General features: G+C 48.6%; 1 protein-coding gene across 4 annotated transcripts in view; it reads left to right on the forward strand.

Moving 5' to 3' along the window:
* The window catches only part of cfap100 (cilia and flagella associated protein 100), a 62394-nt gene extending 36680 nt beyond the window's left edge, over window positions 1-25714 (forward strand). For 3 of the 4 annotated variants that reach the window (XM_087993968.1, XM_087993970.1, XM_087993969.1), the window contains 10 exons: window positions 6648-6811; window positions 8500-8580; window positions 9569-9750; window positions 11993-12077; window positions 13052-13109; window positions 19350-19501; window positions 20591-20726; window positions 21672-21874; window positions 24357-24450; window positions 25319-25714. In XM_087993968.1, coding sequence (XP_087850094.1) covers window positions 6648-6811; window positions 8500-8580; window positions 9569-9750; window positions 11993-12077; window positions 13052-13109; window positions 19350-19501; window positions 20591-20726; window positions 21672-21874; window positions 24357-24450; window positions 25319-25435 — 1272 coding nt within the window. In that variant the 3' untranslated portion in view covers window positions 25436-25714. The remainder of the gene's footprint in view (window positions 1-6647; window positions 6812-8499; window positions 8581-9568; window positions 9751-11992; window positions 12078-13051; window positions 13110-19349; window positions 19502-20590; window positions 20727-21671; window positions 21875-24356; window positions 24451-25318) is intronic. The other variant, XM_087993971.1, reaches the window with a different exon arrangement.
* The last annotated feature ends 1304 nt before the right edge of the window (window positions 25715-27018 follow it).

Consider the following 27018-nt stretch of genomic DNA (forward strand, 5'->3'; position numbering starts at 1 on the left):
CCATCAAAGTTTTACTTGCACATCCACTAATATCATTTATTGTATCCGTTGCTCCTGATGCGGTCTCCTCTACATTGGGGAGACTGGCCGCCTCCGAGCAGAGTGCTTTAGGGAACATCTTTGGGAAACGCGCACCAATCAACCACACCGCCCCGTGACCCAACATTTCAACTCCCCCTCCCACTCTGCTGAGGACATGGAGGTCCTGGACCTCCTTCACCGCTGCTCCCTCACCACCAGACACCTGGAGGAAGAACGCCTCATCTTCCGCCTCGGAACACTTCAACCCCAGGGCATCAATTTGGACTTCAACAGTTTCCTCATTTCCCCTTCCCCCACCTCACCCTAGTTCCAAACTTCCAGCTCAGCACTGTTCCCTTGACCTTGTCCTACCTGCCTATCTCCTTTTCCACCTATCCACTCCACCCTCTCCTCCCTGACCTCTCACCTTCATCCCCTCCCCCACTCACCTATTGTACTCTATGCTACTTTCTCCCCACCCCCACCCTCCTCTAGCTTTTCTCTCCATGCTTCAGGCTCGCTGCCTTTATTCCTGATGAAGGGCTTTTGCCCGAAATGTTGATTTCGAAGGCTCCTCGATGCTGCCTGAACTGCTGTGCTCTTCCAGCCGCACTAATCCAGAATCTGGTTTCCAGCATCTGCAGTCATTGTTTTTACCTCTGGACTCAATTGTGACTGACCATGATGAATGAAAAATTTGCATTTATATAGGGCCTTTCATGACTTGCAGATGTTCCAAACAGTGAAATACTTTAACAAAAGAAGCCAAATTATGCACAGCAAGGTCCCAGGTACAGCAATGACACAGTGACTGTTTGACTTGTGTTGATTGAGGGATAAAGAGGGGGCAGTGGCACATGGACTGCACTTTCCTGATGAAGGGCTTTTGCCCGAAACGTCGATTTTGCCTGTCCTCGGATGCTGCCTGAAGTGCAGTGCTCTTCCAGCACCACTGATCCAGAATCTGGTTTCCAGCATCTGCAGTCATTGTTTTTACCCAGTCACCCAGAATCCAGGCTATCCTTCTACAAACATGGGCTCAAATCAGTTGGTGAAATTTAAATTCAACAGAGACCTGGAATAAAAAGCCAGTCTAATAGTGACAATGTAACAATTGCTGATTTGTAAACGTCCATCTGGTTCACTAATGTCCCGCAGCACTGACCCTCTGACAGTGCAGCACTCCCTCAGTACTGACCCTCTGAAAGTGCAGCACTCCGTCAGGACTGACCCTCTGACAGTGCAGCACTCCATCAGTACTGACCCTCTGAGAGGGCAGCACTCCCTTAGCACTGACCCTCCGACAGTGCGGCACTCCCTCAGCACTGAGCCTGCAACAGAGCAGCATTCCCTCAGCACTGACCCTCAGATAGTGCAGCACTCCCTCAGTACTGACCCTCTGACAGTGCGGCACTCCCTCAGCACTGACCCTCAGTGCAGCACTCCCTCAGCACTGACCCTCGACAGTGCGGCACTTCCTCAGCACTGACCCTCTGACAGTGCGGCACTCCCTCAGCACTGATCCTCTGACAGTGCAGCACTCCGTCATTACTGACCCTCTGACAGTGCAGTACTCCCTCAGTACTGACCCTCTGACAGTGCGGCACTCCCTCAGTACTGACCCTCTGACAGGGCCGCACTGCCTCAGCACTGACCCTCTGACAGTGCAACACTCCGTCAGTACTGACCCTGTGACAGTGCAGCACTCCCTCAGCACTGACCCTCTGACAGTGCAGCTCTCCCTCAGCACTGACCCTCTGATAGTGCAGCACTCCGTCATTACTGACCCTCTGACAGTGCAGTACTCCCTCAGTACTGACCCTCTGACAGTGCGGCACTCCCTCAGTACTGACCCTCTGACAGTGCGGCACTCCCTCAGTACTGACCCTCTGACAGTGCAGCACTCCCTCAGCACTGACCCTCTGACAGTGCAGCACTCCGTCAGTACTGCCCCTGTGACAGTGCAGCACTCCCTCAGCACTGACCCTCTGACAGAGCAGCACTCCGTCAGTACTGACCCTCTGACAATGCAACACTCCATCAGTACTGACCCTCTGACAGTGCAGCACTCCCTCAGCACTGACCCTCTGACAGTGCAGCACTCCGTCAGTACTGACCCTGTGACAGTGCAGCACTCCCTCAGCACTGACCTCTGACAGTGCAGCACTCCGTCAGTACTGACCCTCTGACAGTGCAACACTCCATCAGTACTGACCCTCCAACAATGCAGCACTCCGTCAGTACTGACCCTCTGACAATGCAGCAGTCCCTCAGTACTGAGCCTCCGACAGTGCAGCATTCCGTCAGTACTGACCCTCTGACAATGCAGCACTCCTTCAGTACTGAGCCTCCGACAGTGCAGCACTCCGTCAATACTGACCCTCTGACAGTGCAGCACTCCCTCAGCACTGACCCTTCGACAGTGCAGCACTCCCTCAGCACTGACCCTGTGACAGGGCAGCACTCCGTCAGTACTGACTCTCTGACAGTGCAGCACTCCCTCAGTACTGACCCTCTGACAGTGCAGCACTCCCTCAGTACTGACCCTCTGACAGTGCAGCACTCCGTCAGTACTGACCCTCTGACAGTGCAGCACTCCCTCAGTACTGACCCTCTGAGAGGGCAGCACTCCCTTAGCACTGACCCTGTGACAGTGCAGCACTCCCTCAGTACTGACCCTGTGACAGTGCAGCACTCCCTCCGTACTGACCCACTGACAGTGCAGCACTCCCTCAGCACTGACCCTCTGACAGTGCAGCACTTCCTCAGCACTGACCCTCTGACAGTGCAGCACTCCCTCAGCACTGACCCTCTGACAGTGCAGCACTCCCTCAGTACTGACCCTCTGACAGTGCAGCACTCCCTCAGTACTGACCCTCTGACAGTGCAGCACTCCGTCAGCACTGACCCTCTGACAGTGCAGCACTCCCTCAGTACTGACCCTCTGACAGTGCAGCACTCCCTCAGTACTGACCCTCCGAGAGAGCAGCACTTCCTTAGCACTGACCCTGTGACAGTGCAGCACTCCCTCAGCACTGACCCTCTGACAGTGCAGCACTCCCTCAGCACTGACCCTCTGACAATGCAGCACTCCCTCTGCACTGACCCTCCAACAGTGCAGCACTCCGTCAATACTGACCCTCTGACAGTGCAGCACTCCGTGAGTAGTGACCCTCTGATAATGCAGCACTCTGTCAGTCCTGACCCTCCAACAGTGCAACACTCCGTCAGTACTGACCCTCTGACTGTGCAGCACTCCCTCAGTACTGACCTTCCGACAGTGCAGCACTCCGTCAGTACTGACCCTCTGACAGTGCAGCACTCCCTCAGTACTGACCCTCCAACAGTGCAGCACTCCCTCAGCACTGACCCTCCGACAGTGCGGCACTCCCTCAGTACTGACCCTCCGACAGTGCAGCATTCCCTCAGCACTGACCCTCTGACAGTGCGGCATTCCCTCAGCACTGACCCTCCGACAGTGCAGCATTCCCTCAGCACTGACCCTCCGACAGTGCGGCATTCCCTCAGCACTGACCCTCTGACAGTGCAGCATTCCCTCAGCACTGACCCTCTAACAGTGCAGCACTCCCCCAATACTGACCCTCTGACAGTGCGGCGATCTCTCAGTGCTAATCCTCTGACAGTGCAGCACTCCCTCAGTACTGACCCTCTGACAGTACGGCGCTTCCTCAATACTGACCGTCTGACAGTGCAGCACTCCCCCAGTACTGACCTTCTGACAGTGTGGCACTCCCTCAGCACTGACTTCTGACAGTGCGGTGTTCCTTCAGTACAGATCCTCTGCCAGTGCGGCACTCCCTCACCACTGAACCCCCAACAGTGCGGCGCTCCCTCAGTATTGACCCTCTGACAGTGTGGCACTCCCTCAGCAATAACCCTCCGACAGTACGGTGCTCCCTCAGCACTGACCCTCTGACAGTGCAGCGCTCTCTCAGTACTGATCCTCTGACAGTGCAGCGCTCCCTCAGCACTGACTCTCTGACAGTGCAGCACTCCCTCAGCACTGACCCTCTGACAGTGCAGCGCTCCCTCAGCACTGACTCTCTGACAGTGCAGCACTCCCTCAGCACTGACCGTCTAACAGTGCAGCGCTCCCTCAGTACTGATCCTCTGACAGTGTGACACTCCCTCAGCACTGACTCTCTGACAGTGCAGCGCTCCCTCAGCACTGACTCTCTGACAGTGCAGCGCTCCCTCAGCACTGACTCTCTGACAGTGCAGTGCTCCCTCAGCACTGACTCTCTGACAGTGCAGCGCTCCCTCAGCACTGACTCTCTGACAGTGCAGCGCTCCCTCAGCACTGACTCTCTGACAGTGCAGCACTCCCTCAGCACTGACTCTCTGACAGTGCAGCACTCCCTCAGCACTGACCGTCTAACAGTGCAGCGCTCCCTCAGTACTGATCCTCTGACAGTGTGGCATTCCCTCAGCCCTGACTCTCTGACAGTGCAGCACTCCCTCAGTACTGATCCTCTGACAGTGTGGCACTCCCTCAGCCCTGACTCTCTGACAGTGTGGCACTCCCTCAGTACTGACAATCTGACAGTGCGGTGTTCCCTCAGTACTGACAATCTGACAGTGCGGTGTTCCCTCAGTACTGACAATCTGACAGTGCGGTGTTCCCTCAGTACTGACTTTCTGACAGTGCGGCACTCCCTCAGTACTGACTTTCTGACAGTGCAGCACTCCCTCAGTACTGATCCTCTGACAGTGCGGTGTTCCCTCAGTACTGACAATCTGACAGTGCGATGTTCCCTCAGTACTGACTTTCTGACAGTGTGGCACTCCCTCAGTACTGACAATCTGACAGTGCGGTGTTCCCTCAGTACTGACTTTCTGACAGTGTGGCACTCCCTCAGTACTGACAATCTGACAGTGCGGTGTTCCCTCAGTACTGACAATCTGACAGTGTGGCACTCCCTCAGTACTGACAATCTGACAGTGCGGTGTTCCCTCAGTACTGACAATCTGACAGTGCGGTGTTCCCTCAGTACTGACAATCTGACAGTGCGGTGTTCCCTCAGTACTGACAATCTGACAGTGCGGTGTTCCCTCAGTACTGACTTTCTGACAGTGCGGCACTCCCTCAGTACTGACCCTCTGACAGTGCGGTGTTCCCTCAGTACTGACTTTCTGACAGTGTGGCACTCCCTCAGTACTGACAATCTGACAGTGCGGCACTCCCTCAGCACTGACCCTCTGACAGTGCGGCACTCCCTCAGTACTGACTTTCTGACAGTGCGGCACTCCCTCAGTACTGACTTTCTGACAGTGCGGCACTCCCTCAGTACTGACTTTCTGACAGTGCGGTGTTCCCTTTAGTACTGACTTTCTGACAGTGCGGCACTCCCTCAGTACTGACTTTCTGACAGTGCGGCACTCCCTCAGTACTGACTTTCTGACAGTGCGGTGTTCCCTCAGTACTGACTTTCTGACAGTGCGGCACTCCCTCAGTACTGACTTTCTGACAGTGCGGCACTCCCTCAGTACTGATCCTCTGACAGTGCGGTGTTCCCTCAGTACTGACTTTCTGACAGTGCGGTGTTCCCTCAGTACTGACTTTCTGACAGTGCGGCATTCCCTCAGTACTGACTTTCTGACAGTGCGGCACTCCCTCAGTACTGACTCTCTGACAGTGCGGTGTTCCCTCAGTACTGACTCTCTGACAGTGCGGTGTTCCCTCAGTACTGACTCTCTGACAGTGCGGTGTTCCCTCAGTACTGACTCTCTGACAGTGCGGTGTTCCCTCAGTACTGACTCTCTGACAGTGCGGCACTCCCTCAGTACTGACTCTCTGACAGTGCGGTGTTCCCTCAGTACTGACTCTCTGACAGTGTGGCACTCCCTCAGTACTGACTCTCTGACAGTGCGGCACTCCCTCAGTACTGACTCTCTGACAGTGCGGTGTTCCCTCAGTACTGACTCTCTGACAGTGTGGCACTCCCTCAGTACTGACCCTCTGACAGTGCGGCACTCCCTCAGTACTGACTCTCTGACAGTGCGGTGTTCCCTCAGTACTGACTCTCTGACAGTGTGGCACTCCCTCAGTACTGACTCTCTGACAGTGCGGCACTCCCTCAGCACTGACTCTCTGACAGTGCGGCACTGCGTATTGAGTGAATAACTCACGCTACTCATGCCATCTGGGCTCGTCAGACAGATCTGAGTTTACCTGGCAATATATTTTCCCACCTGTAATATTTGTGTTAACCTGTGTGTTTTTGTTTGGATTATTTGTGAATGGGATAAAAGTTTAAGTTTGTTCATAATAGTTGTGTAATTAATAATCCAGCTTCTTTGTAAGTTTGTTCAAGTCGGTCTTGATTAAAAATAATATTACTTAGCCTCTTCACGATGAAACCTGATGTGTGTTAATTTTGTGTCTGAATTGCAGTCGATTAGGTCAGTTGATTTCATTGGTTCAGTTCAGTTAAGGGACAAATTGTGAAGTAGTGGGACTCAATGAGCAGCACCCACTTCACAATGAGTCATGGCAATGGGAAGACCAGAGTGAGGAGCAGACCCATGGAAATGGGTGTGTTGGCTGGGAAGATGTCCACTTTTGTTGGTTTCCTAATGAATGTTGGGTGGTTGTTCCTGTCCAGTACTCACTGACCATGAAGAAGGATGAAATGCGGAAATTGGATGAAGTGGCTGCAGCAGAGGAGATGAAACTGGAGAAGGCTGAGCAGTATCTTGAGGAAGACGCGGCCATGTTTGACGAGTTCCTGAAAGAAAATGACAAGAACTCTGTGGAAGCAATGCGAATGTGAGAATGTAATCTTTTAGTCCCCTGATAAAATATCTACAACATGTTCGAGTGAAACTGAAGTTTTCTCCAAAGGGGTGGTTTGTGATAGAAGTATTCCCGATAAATTAGAAGGCTGTGGGATATTGGTGTCTCTGGCTGGGTCAGTATTTATTGCCCGTCCCTAGTTGCCCCTTGAGAAGGTGGGGGGGTGAGCTGCCTTCTTGAACCGCTGCAGTTTTCAAGAAGGAGTTAAAAGTAGTCATTAGGGCTATGGGGATCAAAGAGTATGTGGGAACATGATCTGGAGATGCCGGTGTTGGACTGGGGTGACAAAGTTAAAAATCATACAACACCAGGTTATAGTCCAACAGGTTTATTTGGAAGCAGTAGCTTTCGGAGCGCTGCTCCTTGCAGGTGATTGTGGAGATAAGATTGTAAGACAAAGAATTTGTAGCAAAAGTTTACAGTATAATGTAACTGAAATCATATATTGAAAAAGAGCCGGATTGTTTGTTAAGTGTGTTATCTTTTAGAATGACAATGTTGGTTTCAGTTCTTTCATATAAAAATTGCAAAACTTGTTTTAAAAGTTACATTCTCAAGCTATCCCCATTCAGTATTCATGATTTGGAGATGCCGGTGTTGGACTGGGGTGTACAAAGTTAAAAATCACACAACACCAGGTTATAGTCCAACAGGTTTAATATGAAGCACTAGCTTTCGGAGTGATGCTCCTTCATCAGGTGGTTGTGATGAATCACCTGATGAAGGAGCGTCGCTCCGAAAGCTAGTGCTTCCAATTAAACCTGTTGGACTATAACCTGGTGTTGTGTGATTTTTAACCCCATTCAGTATGATACCCATGAGGAGGGCCTCAACCAGGACCTTGGGTTCATGTCACACTACAGGGGATCCCAGTGCACTATACACACACACACACACACACCCTCTCACAGTAACACCCCGCCCACACACACACTCAGACTCTCTCATATACTCACACATAAACACTGTCACAGACTTAAACCCCTTTACACTCACATTCACATGCACACACACCTTCACAGACACTCATACCCCCCCTCCCCCCCTAACGCGCACACACACATACACACATACACATATAAGTTTGTGGGGTGAATTTGGACTTGCAGAATTACATTTTACTTTGCTCAAAAACTGCATGAATCCATGTAAGATTCTGTAAATCCGATTTTTAGATTAGACAGCCTCACAGGGAGTTAACACCTTCAATACCTTATCTGGGCTGACATGATACCAATTGTTAAAGTGCACTTGAGAATATGACTTTTAAAACAAGTTTTGCGATTTACATATGAACAAACTAAAACCAACATGGTCTTTCTGAAAGATGAGAGACTTAACAAACAATCCGAGTGTTGTGTGATTTTTAACTAAGTGGGAACAGGGGACTGAGTTGAATGATCAGCTGTGATCATATTAAATGGTGGAGCAGACTTGAAGGGCTGAATAGCCTACTCCTGCTCCTAGTTTCGCTGTTTCTGTGAGATCCTATTGTCTGAAACATTCTCTCTTCAGACCGATTTGGCTGAGAGGGTGGGATCTCTCTCTCTTGCTCTCTCTCTCTCTCTCTGTCTCTCTCTCTCTCTCTCTGTCTGTCTCTCTCTGTCTCTCTGCTGTCCTATCAGGTGCTGGTTAATGTGGTTTCTGTTTTCTGTTTTCAGAGCTGAACAGGAGACCAAACTGAAGCTGGAGAAAGTAGCTGAAATCAAGAAAGTGACAACGCAAATGATGGCAGTGAAAAAGTGAGGCAATGTAGAGTTTGGCTAGAGAAGCTGTTTCCATTGACTTGGTATGGGGTCAGATTTGGATATAAGCTGAAGATAATTGGTCAAAGATCTCAGGGGGAGGGGTTTAAATGGGGCATTGGGGCCTTTAGGGAAAGGATATCTGCACAATGAGTTGTTGTGACACCTATTCCTGATGAAGGGCTTTTCAGGTGAATTGGCCATGCTAAATTGCCCGTAGTGTTAGGTTAAAGGGGTAAATGTAGGGGTATGGGTGGGTTGCGCTTCGGCGGGTCGGTGTGGACTTGTTGGGCCGAAGGGCCTGTTTCCACACTGTAAGTAATCTAATCTACCCGAAACATCGATTTTCCTGCTCCTTGGATGTTGCCTGAGCTGCTGTGCTTTTCCAGCACCACACTGATCTAAACCATGACCTGTAACATGCTGCCTAAGCAGATGTCACTGTAACTAACATACAGATTTTTGAAAAAAGTCATCCAGAGGGCAACAGGGAAAGAACTCAGTGAGGGACTAACTCAGGAGCTCAATCAAAGAGCCAGCACACGCAGAAAGGACTAAATGGCCTCCTTTGTTGAAAGGGCTTCACCAGTTTACAGAATCTCACTTGAGAACTTCATCTGCTAAAGAGTTGAGGTTTGGTTTAAAATCAATTAGAAATGGAAGGTAATTTACTCCTCTCCTCATTTGCGAGTTTATTGAGTTTTGTTCTCTGTGGCTGTGAGATTTTTAATTCCTCATTTCTGCTGTTCTGGCTAAAGGTGTTTGAGGAAAGGGATTACAAGATTGACCCTAGGATTAGGTTGTGCCACACAGTCACCAGCTCACAGTGATTCCTGAGACCAAGGCACTGATTGGGAGCAGGATTGAACTGCGGTGTGCAGACGCCTTCTGCCAAATCTTCCCATTATCCCATCTGAGAGGTAGGAACTGGAACCAGTATAAAGCTTTGAGCGTGTATTGATCTTGTTCTTGCTGAATCTGGCAGTGATATTGTCAAATTTGAAGAGACACTGAAGGATTACCAGGTGTACAGAGACTTTCTGATCAAAGTATCTCCCAAAGAATGGAAGGAGGAGAGGGAGAGAAAAAAGAAGGAATCAAAGATGTCACAGGATAAATTTGAGGAACCCCCTCCGAAACCATCCATTCCTTCAGCGACCTTACGAAGTGAGTATCCACATGGGAACAGTAACAGTATAATGATGGGATAGCTCTGAGGAAGAGTCATCCAGACTCAAAACGTTAGTTTTCTCTCTCTCCATGGATGCTGTCTGACCCACTGTGATCTACAGCATTTTTGTGTTTTCAGTACAGATTCCAGCATCTGCAGTGATTTGCTGTGAGGGAGGGAGACTGTGTTGGTTGAATTTGTCAGTAGGAGAGTGATTACAGGGGAATCAGTGGAATTGTATTTTCAAAAACAGTATTTTTTTAATCTTGCATGGGATGTGGGTAAGTACACCCATCCCTAATTACCCTGAACTAAGATTCAACCACATTCTCCCCGTGTCTGCGTGGGTTTTCTCCGGGTGCTCCGGTTTCCTCCCACAGTCCAAAGATGTGCAGGTCAGGTGAATTGGCCATGCTAAATTTCCTATAGTGTTAGGTAAGGGGTAAATGTAGGGGTATGGGTGGTTTGCGCTTCGGCGGGTTGGTGTGGGCTTGTTGGGCCGAAGGGCCTGTTTCCACACTGTAAGTAATCTAATCTAATCACATTGCTGTGGATCTGAGTAAGGATGGCAGTTTTCTTCCCTCAAGGCAAGAGTGAACCAGAGGTTTTTTACAACGTTTACAATGTCACTCACTCTGCACTGACTCTCCAACAGTGTGGCATTCCCACAGTACTGACCTTCTGACAGTGCAGACTTCCTCAGTACTGACCTTCCGACAGTGCAGCATTCCCTCAGTACTGACCTTCTGACAGTGCAGACTTCCTCAGTACTGACCTTCCGACAGTGCGGCACTCCCTCAGCAGTGACCCTCTGACAATGCGGCGCTCCCTCAGCACTGACCCTCCGACAGTGCGGCATTCCCTCAGCACTGACCCTCCGACAGTGCGGCACTCCCTCAGCACTGACCCTCCGACAGTGCGGCACTCCCTCAGCACTGACCCTCCGACAGTGCGGCGCTCCCTCAGCACTGACCCTCCGACAGTGCGGCGCTCCCTCAGCACTGACCCTCCGACAGTGCGGCACTCCCTCAGCACTGACCCTCCGACAGTGCGGCACTCCCTCAGTACTGACCCTCCGACAGTGTGGTACTCCCTCAGCACAGACCCTCCGTCAGTGCGGCATTCCCTCAGCACTGACCCTCCGACAGTGCGGCACTCCCTCAGCACTGACCCTCTGACAGTGCGGCACTCCCTCAGTACTGACCCTCCGACAGTGCGGCACTCCCTCAGCACTGACCCTCCGACAGTGCGGCGCTCCCTCAGCACTGACCCTCCGACAATGCGGCACTCCCTCAGCACTGACCCTCCGACAGTGTGGCACTCCCTCAGCACTGACCCTCTGACAGTGTGGCACTCCCTCAGCACTGACCCTCTGACAGTGTGGCACTCCCTCAGTACTGACCCTCCGACAGTGTGGTGCTCCCTCAGCACAGACCCTCCGTCAGTGCGACATTCCCTCAGCACTGACCCTCCAACAGTGCGGCACTCCCTCAGCACTGACCCTCCGACAGTGCGGCGCTCCCTCAGCACTGACTCTCCAACAATGCGGCACTCCCTCAGCACTGACCCTCCGACAGTGCGGCACTCCCTCAGCACTGACCCTCCGACAGTGCGGCACTCCCTCAGCACTGACCCTCCGACAGTGCGGCACTCCCTCAGTACTGACCCTCCGACAGTGCGGCACTCCCTCAGCACTGACCCTCCGACAGTGCGGCGCTCCCTCAGCACTGACCCTCCGACAGTGCGGCACTCCCTCAGCACTGACCCTCCGACAGTGTGGTGCTCCCTCAGCACAGACCCTCCGACAGTGCGGCACTCTGTCTGTGGCATAAGAAAATGTGCAGCAGTTTGGTAAGAAATCCTTATAGGGCTTAAAAAAAGGGTTAGTTAGTTTCGGGGCACTTCTCCTGAGAGCTGCCTTTTTTTAATTTCCAGCTTTATTTTTAAATGTTCACACTGCCCAGCCTGGGCTTTGTCCTCACCCCTCATCTGAGCTTTATTGCTCAAATAAACTACAGCACTGGGCTAAAGCGTCACAGCCTTGTGAAAGGTGTCAGGGTGGGTCAGGGAACTGAGCAAGCGGATTATGCTTAGAGAGAAACATTTCACCTGCTGTGGTGGCCTCCAGAGAAGACATTGAAGCTCATATGGTTGTTGGGCCAAATGGCCTTTTCTTAGCTGTGTGGATCTCTGATTCTCTCTGAAGGGTTTTTAACATGTGGTCCTTGTTCTGACCAGGGCATGGTAGCAAGTCCAACATCCAGTCAAGCCAGGAAATTCGAACGGTGACACTGGGCGTGAAGCCCTTACTCGACAGGAGGAAGTAAGTTTCCTATTCGAGGCGACAGCATTGATACCTTTGGGGGAAACAGACAGAAGCAGGATTGTTATTGTAAGAATTCACCCAAATGTTACAGCAGGAACTGCAACAGAAGGTGTAGGCATTGAGTCGGGAGTGAAGGGTTCATGGATACTGTTGGCAGGAGCAGTGAGGTATCACAGAGTAATACAGCATGGAAACAGGCCCTTCGGCCCAAACTGGTCCATGCTGACCACAGTGCCCACTCAGCTGGTTCCAATTTCCCACATTTGGTCCATATTCCTCTAAACCCTTCCCAACCATGTCCCTATCCAAATGTTTTTTAACATGTTGCTGTTGTACCTGCCTCAAACGCTTCCTCTAGCAGCCCATTCCACATACACACCACTCTCGGGGTGAAGAAGTTGCCCCTCAGGTCCTTCCGAAATCTTTCCCCACTCACCTTAAACCTGTGCCCTCTAGTTTTCAATTCCCCATTCCTGGAGAAAAGACTATCTGCATTGGTCCTAACTATGCCCTTTGTGATTCTACGCACCTCAATAAGGTCACCCCTCATTCTCCTACATCCCAAGGGATGAAGTCCTATCCTGGCCAACCTCTCCCTATATCTCAGGCTGACTAGTGCTGGCAACATTCTTGTAAATCTTCTTTGCACTCTTTCCAGTTTAACCATGTCTTTCTTATAACATGGTGACCCAAACTGTACACAATACTCCAAGTGCGGCCTCACCAGTCACTTATACAACTGTAACATATCGTCCTAACTCCTGTATTCAATACCTTGACTGATGAAAGCCAACATGATAAATGCCTTCTTCACCGCCCTGTCTACCTGTGACGCAGCTTTCAAGGAACTATGTACTCATAGGAGTGGTACTTTCTACAGAACAATGGACAGATGAGTTGAGGGGGAGTTAGCAGATTGTGTCCATTTGTATTAGTGTCGCTGTTAACCCTTTGTTTCTTTCCTTCTAAAGGAGTTCTGCTCACCCTCCAACAAGAGAGTCTGAGCCCGAATGGTCTGACAGCGATGAGGTACGTAGCCTGTACTTCTCTACAAAAACCGTCCTTCTCGACCCAGGAGCAGTCCCAAAGATCAGTGGCTGTTCCACACCATTGGAATCTCCTTCATGTCAGCTTTCTCATTGTCCCTGGATTGGATCCAGGAACTCTGGCTACTGGTTGCTCAGTCCTGCTCTGCCAATCAATAGGAGCATGGATGACCTGATTACTCCTCAATAACCTTTCACCCTCTTGCGAATCAAGAAGGAGGCCACTTGGGCCATCACTTCCAGAAAGCCATGGCCTAGTGGTATGATCACCATACCATTAATCCAGTTAGTGTTCGAGGGACCTGGGTTCAAATCCCACCACAGCAGATGGTGAAATTTTTAATTTAATAAAAAATCTGGATGTAAGAGTCTGATGATGACCATGAATCCATTATCAATTGTTTGAAAAACCCAACTAGTTCACTAATTCCCTTTAGGGAAGGAAACTGCCATCCTTTCCTGGTCTGGCCTCCATGTGACTCCAGACCCACAGCGATGTGGTTGACTCTTAACTGCCCTCTGGGCAATTAGGGATGGGCAATAAATGCTGGGGCCAGCCAGTAACACTCTGAGCCTGTGAATGAATTTTTAAAAATTCTTCCGTTCAATTAATTCTCCAATTCCCTTTTGAACGTTCCTTTTGAATTTACCCCCACTACTCTTTCAAGCGGTGTGTTCCAGAACACTACTCTCTGCAGAATGGAGTTTGCTAAATTCACAAAAAAAAGCAACGGTGACACGAGGAAAAACATTTTCACACAAACGTGCTTAGGAACTGGAGTGCACTGCCTGAGAATGTAGGCTGGTTCAGTCAAGGCATTCCAGAGTGAATTGGAGCATTATTTGAAGAGGAAAAGATCAACACGGAATAGGTGACAGAGATGGACTGAGTCAGTTGCTCTTACAGAGAACCAGTATGAACATAGTGGGCTGAATGGCCTCCTTTTATGCTGTAAGAGTTGTGTGATTCATTCCTTCTCTTTGGCGAATTATCTTGAATCTGTGCTCCCCTTTGGTCACTGACCCTTCTACTCCTGGAAACAATATTGTAATAACATCAAACCAGTCCCTCGGCTTTATTTCTACAGGGAGAGGATTGAAAAATCAGGATGTGCTGCTAAATTTTAATCATCAGATTTGCAGATTATGGTTCTGGTTTCCATACATCAAAAAGGACAGAGAGGCAGGAGAGAGAGAGAGAGGGAGAGAGGACAGAAAGGGAAAGTCATAAGAATGTAAGAACTGGGAACAGTCAGAAGATCTTCAGTCCCTCCAGCCTGCTGCGCTATTTATTACAATTGTGACTGATCTCACCTTGGCCTCAGGTCCACTTTGCCCACATTCCAGAACCTTTCAACTCATTCCTGGCTTCTGATGATATCAGACCTATAAGTTGAAATCACGTAGAGCAGCCATCAGATTAAGCCTTTACACAGCGCGCCTCAGATATAGGAACACATCTTCAAGTGTTTTTATAGAATTATGCAACACAGAAGGAGGACATTAGAACATAGAACATAGAAGAATACAGCGCAGTACAGGCCCTTCGGCCCTCGATGTTGCGCCAGTCCAAGCCCACCTAACCTACACTAGCCCACTATCCTCCATATGCCTATCCAATGCCCGCTTAAATGCCCATAATGAGGGAGAGTCCACCACTGCTACTGGCAGGACATTCTACCCATATTGTGCAGTGTAGCCCTTTAAGAGCTGGTCAGTTGGACCCAATCTGGTTTGCCCTTTCACATGGGAACATACAAATCAGGAGCAAGGGTCGGCTCTTCAGTCTGCTCTGACATTCAATAAGATGGTGGCTGACCTGATTGCAATCTTAAATCCACATTCCTGCCTACGAAAAAGACAGAAGCATATGTCAGGTACAGACAGGATAGATCGAGTGAATCCTTAGAAGAGTATAAAGGCAGTAGGAGTATACTTAAGAGGGAAATCAGGAGGGCAAAAAGGGGACATGAGATAGCTTTGGCAAATAGAATTAAGGAGAATCCAAAGGGTTTATATAAATACATTAAGGACAAAAGGGTAACTAGGGAGAGAATAGGCCCCCTCAAAGATCAGCAAGGCAGCCTTTGTGTGGAACCACAGGAGATGGGAGAGATACTAAATGAATATTTTGCATCAGTATTTACTGTGGGAAAGGATATGGAAGATATAGAATGTAGGGAAGTAGACGGTGACATCTTGAAAGATGGCCATATTATAGAGGAGGAAGTGCTGGATGTCTTGAAATGCATGAAATGATAAATCCCCAGGACCTGATCAGGTGTACTCGAGAACTCTGTGGGAAGCTAAGGAAGTGATTCCTGACCTCTTGCTGAGATATTTATATCATCGATAGTCACAGGTGAGGTGCCAGAAGCTTGGAGGTTGGCTAACATGGTGCCACTGTTTAAGAAGGGTGGTAAGGACAAGCCAGGGAACTATAGACCAGTGAGCCTGATATCGGTGGTGGGCAAGTCATAGATTCATAGAGTTATACAGAGCCTTCGGTCCAACCTGTCCATGCCAACCAGATATCCCAACTCAATCTAGTCCCACCTGCCAGCACCCGACCCATATCCCTCCAAACCCTTCCTATTCATATACCCATCCAGATGTCTTTTAAATGTTGCAATTGTACCAGCCTCCACCACTTCCTCTGGCAGCTCATTCCATACCCGTACCACCCTCTGTGTGGAAAAAGTTGCCCCTTAGGTCTCTTTTGTATCTTTCCCCTCTCACCCTAAACCTATGCCCTCTAGTTCTGGACTCCCCCACCCCGGGGAAAAGACTTTGTCTATTTGTCCTATCCATGCCCCTCATAATTTTGTAAACCTCTATAAGGTCACCCCTCAGCCTCCGACGCTCCAGGGAAAACAGCCCCAGCCTGTTCAGCCTCTCCCTATAGCTCAAATCCTCCAACCCTGGCAACATCCTTGTAAATCTTTTCTGAACCCTTTCAAGTTTCACAACATCCTTCCGGAAGGAAAGAGACCAGAATTGCTCGCAATATTCCAACAGTGGCCTAACCAATGTCCTGTACAATCACAACATGACCTCCCAACTCCTGTACTCAATACACTGGCCAATAAAGGAAAGCATACCAAACGCCTTCTTCATTATCCTATCTACCTGCGACTCTACTTTCAAGGAGCTATGAACCTGCACTCCAAGGTCTCTTTGTTCAGCAACACTCCCTAGGACCTTACCATTAAGTGTATAAGTCCTGCTAAGATTTGCTTTCCCAAAATACAGCACCTCGCATTTATCTGAATTAAACTCCATCTGCCACTTCTCAGCCCATTGGCCCATCTGATCAAGATCCTGTAGTAATCTGAGGTAACCTTCTTCGCTGTCCACTACACCTCCAATTTTGGTGTCATCTGCAAACATACTAACTACACCTCTTATGGTCACATCCAAATCATTTATATAAATGATGAAAAGTAGTGGACCCAACACTGATCCTTGTGGCACTCCACTGGTCACAGGCCTCCAGTCTGAAAAACAACCCTCCACCACCACCCTCTGTCTTCTACCTTTGAGCCAGTTCTGTATCCAAATGGCTAGTTCTCTCTGTATTCTATAAAATCTAACCTTGCTAACCAGTCTCCCATGGAGAACCTTGTCGAACGCCTTACTGAAGTCCGTATAGATCACGTCTACTGCTCTGCCCTCATCAATCCTCTTTGTTACTCTTTAAAAAACTCAATCACATTCGTGAGACATGATTTCCCACACACAAAGCCATGCTGACTATCCCTAATCAGTCCTTCCCTTTCCAAATACATGTACATCCTATCCCTCAGGATAGATTTACAAGGATGTTGCCAGGGTTGGAGGATTTGAGCTATTGGGAAAGGCTGAATAGGCAGGGGCTGTTTTCCCTGGAGTGTAGGACGCTGAGGGGTGACCTTATCATGTGGGCATAGATAGGGTAAATAGACAAGATCTTTTCCCTGGGGTGGGGGGAGGGTCCAGAATTAGAGGGCGTAGGCTTAGGGTGAGAGGGGAAAGATATAAAAGACACCTAAGAGTTTTCATGCAGGGGGTGGTACGGGTATGGAATGAGCTGCGAGAGAAAGGGGTGAAGGCTGGTACAATTGCGACATTTAAGAGGCATCTGGATGGGTATATGAATAGGAAGGGTTTGGAGGGATATGGGTCGGGTGCTGGCGGGTGGGACTAGATTGGGTTGGGATATCTGGTTGGTATGGACGAGTTGGATTGAAGGATCTATTTCCAAGCTGTACATCTCTATGGCTCTATTCCTGATAACCTTTCACCTCCTTGCTTAACAAGAATCTTTTCATCTGTTCCCTTAAAAATATTCAAGGACTCTGCTGCTCCCACCATCCATTCAGGAAGACAGTCCCAAGGAGCCTTGTCACAAAGTGGGAAAAAAATAGCCTCCTAACTGTTTTAAATGGATTTTTAAATACTGCGCCCTCATACTAGATTCTCCCCAGTGGAAACATCCTGTCCACCTCTACCCTATAATTTCATATGTTAATAGAGAATCCATAGGTAAGACGATGTAGTGAAAAGTGGACAGAATAACAGTTTAGCCACAAACACAATGCAGCAAGCTTGAGGAGCCAAATGGCCTAGTCTCATGTTTCATAAGAACATAAGCACTAGGAGCAGGAGGAGGCCATTCAGCCCCTCCAGCCTGCTCTGCCTTTCAATAAGATCATGGCTGATCTCATTTTCCTGCCTGTTCTCCATAACCCTTCAACCCTTTACTGATGAAAGATCTGCCTGTCTCCCTGCATAAAATTATACAATGTCCCAGCAGGCATCGCCGTCTGGGAGAGGGAATTCCACAGCAATTTTTTTATTCATGTCTGTGGGATGTGGGTGTCGCTGGCTGGGCCCAGCATTTATTGCCCGTCCCTAGCTTCCCCTTGAGAAGGTGGGGGTGAGCTGCCTTCTTGAACTGCTGAAGTCCATGTGCTGTGGGTTGACCCACAATGCCCTTGGGAAGGAATTCTAGGATTCTGACCCAGCGACACTGAAAAAATGGTGATATATTTCCAAGTCGGGATGATGAGTGGCTTGGAGGGGAGCTTGCAAGGGGTGGTGTTCCTATGTGTCTTCTGCCCTTGTTCTTCTAGATGGAAGTGATTGTGGGTTTGGAAGGTGCTGTCTGAGGATCTTTGGTGAATATCTGCAGTACATCTTGTAGACAGTGCACACTGCCGTTACTGAGTGTCGGTGGGGGAGAGAGTGGGTGTTTGTGGATGTGGTGCCAATCAAGTGGGGGCTGCTTTGTCCTGGATGGTGTCGAGCTTCTTGAGTGTTGTTGGAGCTGCCCCCATCCAGGCAAGTGGGGAGGATTCCATCACACTCCTGACTTGTGCCTTCTAGATGGTGGACAGGCTTTGGGGAGTTGAGTTACTCACCGCAGTATTCCCAGCCTCTGACCTGCTCTTGTAGCTGTTGTGATTATGTCGATACTTAGAATCCCTACAGTGTGGACACAAGCCCTTCAGCCCAAAAAGTCCACACTGATCCTCTGAAAAGTAATCCACCCAAACCCATTCCCCTACCCTATTATCTTTTATTTACCCCTATCTAATGCAGCTAACCTACACATCCCTGAACACTAAGGGCAATTTAGCATGGCCAATTCACCTGACCTGCACATCTTTGGAGCATGGGAGGGAAACCGGAGCACCCGGAGGAAACCCACGCAGACATGGAGAGAATGTGCAAACTCCACACAGTCACTCGCCCGAGGCTGGAATTGAACCTGGGTCCCTGGTGCTGTGAGGCAGTAGTGCTAACCACTGAGCCACCGTGCTGACCAAAGTTCAGAAATAGATTCAGCCCAAGGGATCCACACCGAATATCCGAAGAGTAACTCACCCAGACGCCTACCCTATATTTACTCCTGACTAATGCACCTCACACATAGCCAATTCACCTGCACATCTTTGGATTGTGGGAGGAAACCACAGCAGACATGACGAAAACATGCAAACTCCATACAGTCTGTCACCCTCGGCAGGAATCGAACCCGGGTCCCTGGCACTGTGAGGCAGCAGTGTTAACCACTGAGCCACTATGCTGTCCGGAAGTGTGAACTCCGTTTCTGTCTACAGACACTGCCAGACGGGCTGAGTTTCTCCAAGATGTTTGTGTTAAGTGTGAATGCTTTTTGCTGTGGTGTTGACTTGCTTTCACTGGGGTCAGCATTGTGTGTCTGATTTGATGGCTGCAGGAACAGGAACTTTACTTCACGGAACCCAAGCAGCTCCTGGATATCTACACCGAACTGGAGGAACAAAACTTGTCGCTCATTCTCAACTCACAGGAGACTGAGGAGGCGGTGGAGGAGATCAAACAGGCCATGGCTACTGCCCAGCTTAAGATGTAAGAGTTTCAATCATTCACTCAAACCCCCATCTATCCTATAATAGAAGCAATATAGAACTGAAGAATCAAAACCAATCCTACACACTGGTGAATTCCACCCATCAGCCTGCACGTTATGTGCTGTGGTCATATTCACCTGAACCATCGGAGTTGCCTTGGGTAGATTGGCACAGTCACCAATCCTTCTTATTGTTATCTGTCTCTGTTACTGATATGAAAATGGGAGCGGTGCAACACACAGCCTTTAGCAGGAAACAGGCTCAATCTTGTTAAACACTAAGGGTTTATTACGCAGTTATTGACATGACATCTGAGATACACAATGTTCTGGTGTGAGACTATCAGGCTCAATCCCCATTACTGTTAGTTATATTAATGTTAACACTATCACTGCTACTGTAACACTGGAACACGCATACACTGGCTCACTCCTAGCAACAGGCCTTTAAATCCTGATGGCTGGAACTCATCTCATTAGGTTAGGTAAGCTTTTCGTTAACTAACTGCATTGTACAATGCAGACTTCTCCATTTCGTTTCTTTTAGTTGTTCATCTAAGGAAGACACCAAGAAATCCAACAGTGAATTCAGGAGATAAATTAACCAGGAAGTGGGGAGAATGTGGAACTTGCTCCCTCAGGGAGTGGTCGAAATGAATTCCAGGGATATTTAAGGGGGAGTTTAGAGGGAGAAGGAGATAGAGAGTTATGATGGTTGATTTAGACAAAGCAAGAAGCTCAACCTTTGATACCAGCATTGGGACTAATGGCCTGTTTCTGTCTCCTATGTGATTTGATATAATTGATGGCAGAAAATGTATAAGGAGTTAATGGCCCCTTCCTGTTCTTCAACAATAAAGTTTAAGCGCTGAGGGCTCTTTGAACCCTGTTCCCTGTCATTTAGTGAGCAAGCATCTGAACCCATCCCAGGGTCTTGCTGTTCCTCCAGCAAACACAGAATTTGCCTTTGGAGTTTCCTGTAGGGCCTTTGTTAATTGTTATACTGGGAGGAGAGGTGTATGGTAAGTCTTTCTGTTTTGCTTTATTGTGGAACTATGATGGATAATTTTGCTGTTTGTGTTTGGCAGGAACTGTGAAACAGATTTTCTGAAGCAGCAGTTGAACATGCTGAATGAAGCTGTAGCCAAGGAGGAGAGCAGGGCTGCAGAACTTGAACTCAAAGCCAAGATGTTCTCCTTTAGCCAGAGCACAATTGAAGATCAGGTATGAGCTTTTGCCCTGGGAGCAGGCCTTCCAAGGGAAACGTCCATCGCACACAGCCCTCCCTCTCCCCACCTTAAACACCTACTCTCACCCCAACCATAACCATCAATGGGATGGAACACTCCTCACTCACTTCAATGAGTGTAGCTCCAGCAATGCTCAAGAAGCTCACGCCATCCACCTTCACCTTCGACAGTCCCCCAGGATTGAGGATGACTCTTCCATTCTGGAGTTGTGGGTCTGAGGTGACTGAACAGGAGCTGGGATATTCAGGTTATCACATGCTCCTTCCACAGTTTACACATCTGGACCTGAGGGAAATGCAGATAATTTCACTCCAGTTGGGATGATCTTGGGCGAAAAATTCCCACAAATCAGTGGGAATAATGCTTCCAGGACAAGGTGGTTTGTCTAAAAAGGAATGCCATTCAACATCTGCTCCCTCCACCACTGAAGTTCAGTAACACAGTGTGTACTGTCTACTGCAAGAGCTTGAAAAGTTCCTCAGACAGCACCTTTCAAACCCATGACCACTTCCATCTAGAAGGACAAGGGCAGCAGATACAATGGGAACACCACCCCACTGCAAGCCACTCCCCATCCTGACTTGGAAATATCACCATTCCTTCACTGGCGCTGGGTCACAGAACAAGGGAGTGGCCATTTTGGGCTAAGTGAGGAGAAACCTCTTGACTCAGAGGCATGTGAATCTTTAACATTTTCCTCCCCAGAGGGTAGTGATGCTCCACCGATGTGTATATTCAATTCAGAGGCTGCATGTGTGACACAAGGATTCAAGGGGTATGGCGATAGAAAGATGGGAGTTGAGGGAGAAAATCAGTCATGGCAGAGTGGGTTCGAGGGGATGGATGGTCAACATCTGGCTCCAGTTTGTTATGTTCTTGACATTGCTGTTTATTTACCCCCAAACATCCTTTACCCTAGGATAAAATGCTGGAAGCTCTGGATCAGAAAGTGGGAGAGGTTTACAGAGCCTGTATTGGTGAGAATGAGGCCAATATGAGTACATTACAGATGCTGACCAGTATTGAGAACTACCTGGAAGACTTGTTTGAGAATCTGGAGAAGCTTCCTCGAGAGAAGGTGGAATTGGCACAAAGGAACAAAGAAAAGGAGAGAAGGATGAGGTAGAGACACCTGAAAAGAGGATGCAAAAACACGGTGTCTTATTCTCTTTAACAAAGGAAGGATAGACTTGCAATAGTGGAAGTTCACTAGTTAATTATTGAGGTGTCAGGGAGTTTGTTTTTTCCCTGTTGGTTTGCGGGATGTCAGCCTCACTGGCCAGACCAGCATTTATTGCCCATCCCTAACTGGCCAGAGAGCAGTTATGAGTCTGTGAGTCTGAGGTCACCTGTAGGCCAGACTGGGCAAGGATGGCAGTTTCCTTCCCTAAAGGACGTTAGTGACCCAGGTGGGTTATTTACTGAGAACAATGGTTTTACTGCTATTGTTAGTATCTTAATTCAGGATTTTTTTAAAAAATTGAGTCCAATTTCCTCAATCTGTCATGGTGGGATTTGAACCAGGCTCCCTGGATTAATAATCTGGGCTAATACCACTTAGCTATCATCCGCCCCCCCCCCCCCCTTACAAGAACACATTGAGTCAACAGGACAATTTCTCAAGAGTTTAGACTCCCCAAAGCCTGTCCACCATCTACAAGGCACAAGTCAGGAGTGTGATGGAATCCTCCCCACTTGCCCTGGATGGGGGCAGCTCCAACAACACTCTAGACGTTTGACACCATCCAGGATAAAGCAGTCCCCACTTGATTGGCACCATGTTCACAAGCATCCACTCCCTCCACCACTAACGCTCAGTAGCAGCAGTGTGTACCATCAACAAGATGCACTGCAGAAGCTCACCAAAGATCCTCAGGCAGCACCTTCCAAACCCACAACCACTTCCACCTGGAAGGGCAAGGGCAACAGATACATGGGAACACCACCCCCTGCAAGCCACTCACCATCCTGACTTGGAAATATATCGCCCTTCCTACACATCATTGAGTCAAAATCCAAGAAATTCTTCCCCAAGGGCATTGTGGGTCTACCAATAGCACATGGACTGCAGAGGTTTCAAGAAGGCAGCTCACCCCCACCTTCTAAGGGTCAACTATGGACGGGCAATAAATGCCTGACCAACATCCCATGGACAAGTTTAAGTCTCCTGCCTGGTTGTGGAGTCCAGATCTAGCGGCCTGAATAATGGTTGTATTGTCACCTCCAACAGAGACTACCTGCAGCCTTCAACCAAGAGGCAGTAATGCCTGAGTTGTCAGGCTCTAGAGACCAGTGGCATCCTCTGCTTCTAATTTGTGTGTTGATATCGATGAGGAGTGTGAGTGGTAAGAGAGATCACCAAGGGAGTGCTCTCCTGTGCAATCTGAAAATCACTGAGTACCTCTGGATAGTTCCTGGTCTGTGCTCTATTGGCTTTCAATCCGGGAACATGGATTAACATGGACTTGCAATTCCAAAGAAGGGCTTTGAAGTCCCTGAACCTGAGGAATTAAAATTTCCATTTTCTTTTCTAATCAACCCATTCAGAGACATTATGAAACACCTCTGGTTCTGGTGGGATTTTATACTGGGCCTCCTGGTATAGAGCTAGGAACACTAGACTGGTTTCACTAAGTATGAGATGACCTGGGAGTTGCAGTGAGAGAGAGACTCACTAAGATCTTTACAGAGAGAGGAGGAGAACTTCTTCAAGGTAGGCATCCTTGCAAGAGGATTCGCTGCAAGGTTAAAATCAACTAGGTGAAAGTGAGGACTGCAGATGCTGGAGATCAGAGTCTGGATTAGAGTGGTGCCGGAAAAGCACAGTAGGTCAGGCAGCATCCGAGGAGCAGGAAAATCGACGTTTCGGGCAGGAGCTCTTCATCAGGAATGAATGGTTGTGGAGGGCTGATGAAGGGCTTTTGCACGGAACGTTGATTTTCCTGATTTTCCACTCTAGTCTTGGCTGTGATCTCCAGCATCTGCAGTCCTCACTTTCATCTAGTTTCAGTAGGTGTTAACCATGAAGCTCCTGGCTTGTTGTGAAAGCCCATCTGGTTCACTCATTCACCCTGCTCCTTTTGACAACAGGTTGCCAGCCTGCAGTCTGTGACCCCAGTCCCACAGCAATGGGATTGCCTCTTAACTGCCTGCTACAATGGCTGAGCAAGAAGGTGGCTCTCCACCACCCTCTCAGGGGTTAGTAGGGATTACTGGCCTAGCCAGTAATATCCACACCTGGAGAATGCATTACACAAGCTTATGGAGCCCTTCAGCAGGCCTGTGATTGTTCTCACCAGCAGGAGGGCCCAGCCTCAGGCTCAGCCCCAGCTGTGTCTGAATCACACATTGAGTTCTTTATTAAAAATCACACAACACCAGGTTATAATCCAATAGGTTTAATTGGAAGCACTAGCTTTCAGAGCGCCCCTCCTTCATCAGGTGGTTGAAGGAATGGCACCCCAAAAGCTAGTGTGCATCCAATTAAACCTATTGGACTATGACCTGGTGTTGTGTGATTTGTAACTTTGTACCCCCTGTACACCCCAGTCCAACACCGGCATCTCCAAATCATGAGTTCTTTCTGATTCTGTTTCACTCACAGGGTAAGGGAGGAGAGACTGATGGAAGAGAAGCTTCACCAGGAAGAGCGAATCCACCGAGCAATGATCAGATCTCAGGCTGAGCACCAGAAAAAGGTCAGGTTTATGTCAGAGAACTTTTCTTGCCCCATGCTCACCACTAAGCTGATGAAAGCTCTGTTCCCTGTTATACACCCACTTCAGAGTCAGAGAGGTCTGCAGCACAGAAAAGGTCCCTTTTGCCCGTTGTGTCAAAAAACAGCTTGCTAACCATTCTAATCCAATTTTCCAGCACTTAGCCATAGTCTTGAATGCCTTGGCATTGCAAGGACACATTTCAATACTTGGTAAATGTAATGAGAGTTTCTTCCTCTACCAGCGTTAACAGGCAGAGTTCCAGAATCCCACCAACCTCTGGGTGAAAATATTATCCTCACATTCTGTCTAAACCTCCTGCACCTTACCTTAAATCTGTGAAGCTTGGTCACTGATCCCTCCAGAGCTGGCCCTCTGACAGGCTGGCACTGCAAGTGACAGTTGGGATATATTCTGCTCAAATTCCTGGCATTGGTCTCAAAGCCATAACACTGCTGCCTCACAGCGCCAGGGACCCGGGTTCAATTCCCGCCTCAGGCAACTGTGTGGAGTTTGCACATTCTCCCCGTGTCTGCGTGGGTTTCCTCCGGGTGCTCCGGTTTCCTCCCACAGTCCAGAAATGTGCAGGTTAGGTGAATTGGCTATGCTAAATTGCCCGCAGTGTTAGGGGCAGGGGTAAATGTAGGGGAATGGGTCTGGGTGGATTGTGCTTCAGCGGGTCGGTGTGGACTTGTTGGGCTGAAGGGCCTGTTTCCACACTGTAAGTAAACTAATCTAATCTAATCTAAACTCAAAGTGGGAGTTATTGATATTTCTGCTGACCGCAGGCACTGCCAGGTGGCTGAAGTGCTTTAAGCATTCTGACACTAATTTCTGCTCATCCTCACAGACTGGGAGGAAACTTGTGTATCGATCAAAGCCACCTTTAATGAAGGAGCTGGAGAAACAGAACCAGATCACCACTGACAAGGAAAAGGAGGAGAACGAGTATTACTTTAGCATGTAAATCCATGCTTATGAAGTTCTGCATCTCACTGGAATCACTGTATTGTGTACTTTCTCCACTGCTCACGGCTTGCAATGGAGTTTTAGTTTAAGCAGTTTCCAATGATCTGTTTCTTTTCAAATCTCAGCAACCCCCAGGCACAATCTCAGCTGCAAGCATCCAAAATGTTTTATAAAGTCTGAGCAGTTTTAGTTTTCTTGTTTATGGAGCAGTGTGAGTTTGTAGTATGTGTTCACAGATAGTATAAATGATTGAAATAAATGTGACTATTTTCCTGTCTCTTTGTGAGGAGTCAGAGATCAATTTCAAACCAGCTTTAACCACTACAAACAAGGAGGACTCTGCATTACAACAGGCCACAGCACTGTCAGGGTAAGAAACAGCAACTCCTGCTCCTTCTGCAGTTGGCAATGTATAGATTGGCATCAATTTCATTGTAGAGCATATTCAAAAGCAATTTGCAGGAATGATTCATCCCAATATCAGTGAGATTGTGCATGTGCTACTGATTTAAGATCAATTGAGATTTTGTGCAGGCGAGTTTGAAAATCCCACTCAAATACCATGGTCAACATTGAATCCCATTCTTTCATACATACTCAAGTCAAAATACTTTTCATTGACTTTATGAACCAAATGTTGAATGGCAGGACCCTGGAAAGTACTGAAATTCAGAAGGGCCTTGTGCATATGGACAGATCGCCAAAGGCAGCAACAGAGGTAGATAAGATAGGTAAAAAGGCACATGGGATACTTGCCTTTATTAGCCAGGGCATAGAATATGAGAGCAGGGATGTTATGCTGAAACTTAGTCAACATTTCCATATCCACTCCTTCCACCACCAATGCTCACTCGCAGCACTGTGTACTGTCTACAAGATGCACTGCAGAAATTCACCACAGATCCTCAGACATAACCTTCCAAATCCATGACCACTTCCATCTAGGAGCACCTCCTGCAAGTTCCCCTCCAAGCCACTCACCATCCTGGTATTGGAATATAGTGACATCATTAACTGTCCCTTGATTCAAAACCAGATGTTTTCCTACTTTCTGTGGAGATGTAGGTTCAATTGGTATTTTTTCAGCACAGGCTCGTTTCATCTCTGCTGCTTTGGAATGATTTAGAATGATCTAACCAGCCTGTATTTACCAGCAAAAAAAAAATCCTCTGGAAGGTGAAGAGGTCTCTTATGTACTTCCCCCATCAACAATATGATCACCAGTGACTGCAGCTCTAACCACTTGAATGCAGTTTATTTTGGGGGTGGGGGGGGGTTCCTGCCTAACAGCGGTAGGGCTTATTTTTCCCCAGCACCTATGTTATGTGCAGGACACAGTGAAGAACGAGCACAGAAATCTTTATTCATATTCCACCATCAGGGAGAAAGGAAACACCCGAGTAGCCAGTGACAAGCAGAGCCTTTCTGCGCGATCAAAAATTGGGCGCGGGGGGGGGGGGGGGGGGGAATGCAATCAAATCAAAATAGAATCTCGGGGGGATGGTGGGGGGAAGGAAGGGACTCAAAAGGTATATGCCTTGACCAGGAGATATTTAGGAGAAAGAGTGGACTACTCAAGCC

The sequence above is a fragment of the Chiloscyllium plagiosum genome, unplaced genomic scaffold, assembly GCF_037043375.1.
Source record: "Chiloscyllium plagiosum isolate Xiang-an unplaced genomic scaffold, Cpla_swu_hap1 HiC_scaffold_14, whole genome shotgun sequence".
NCBI lineage: Eukaryota > Metazoa > Chordata > Chondrichthyes > Orectolobiformes > Hemiscylliidae > Chiloscyllium > Chiloscyllium plagiosum.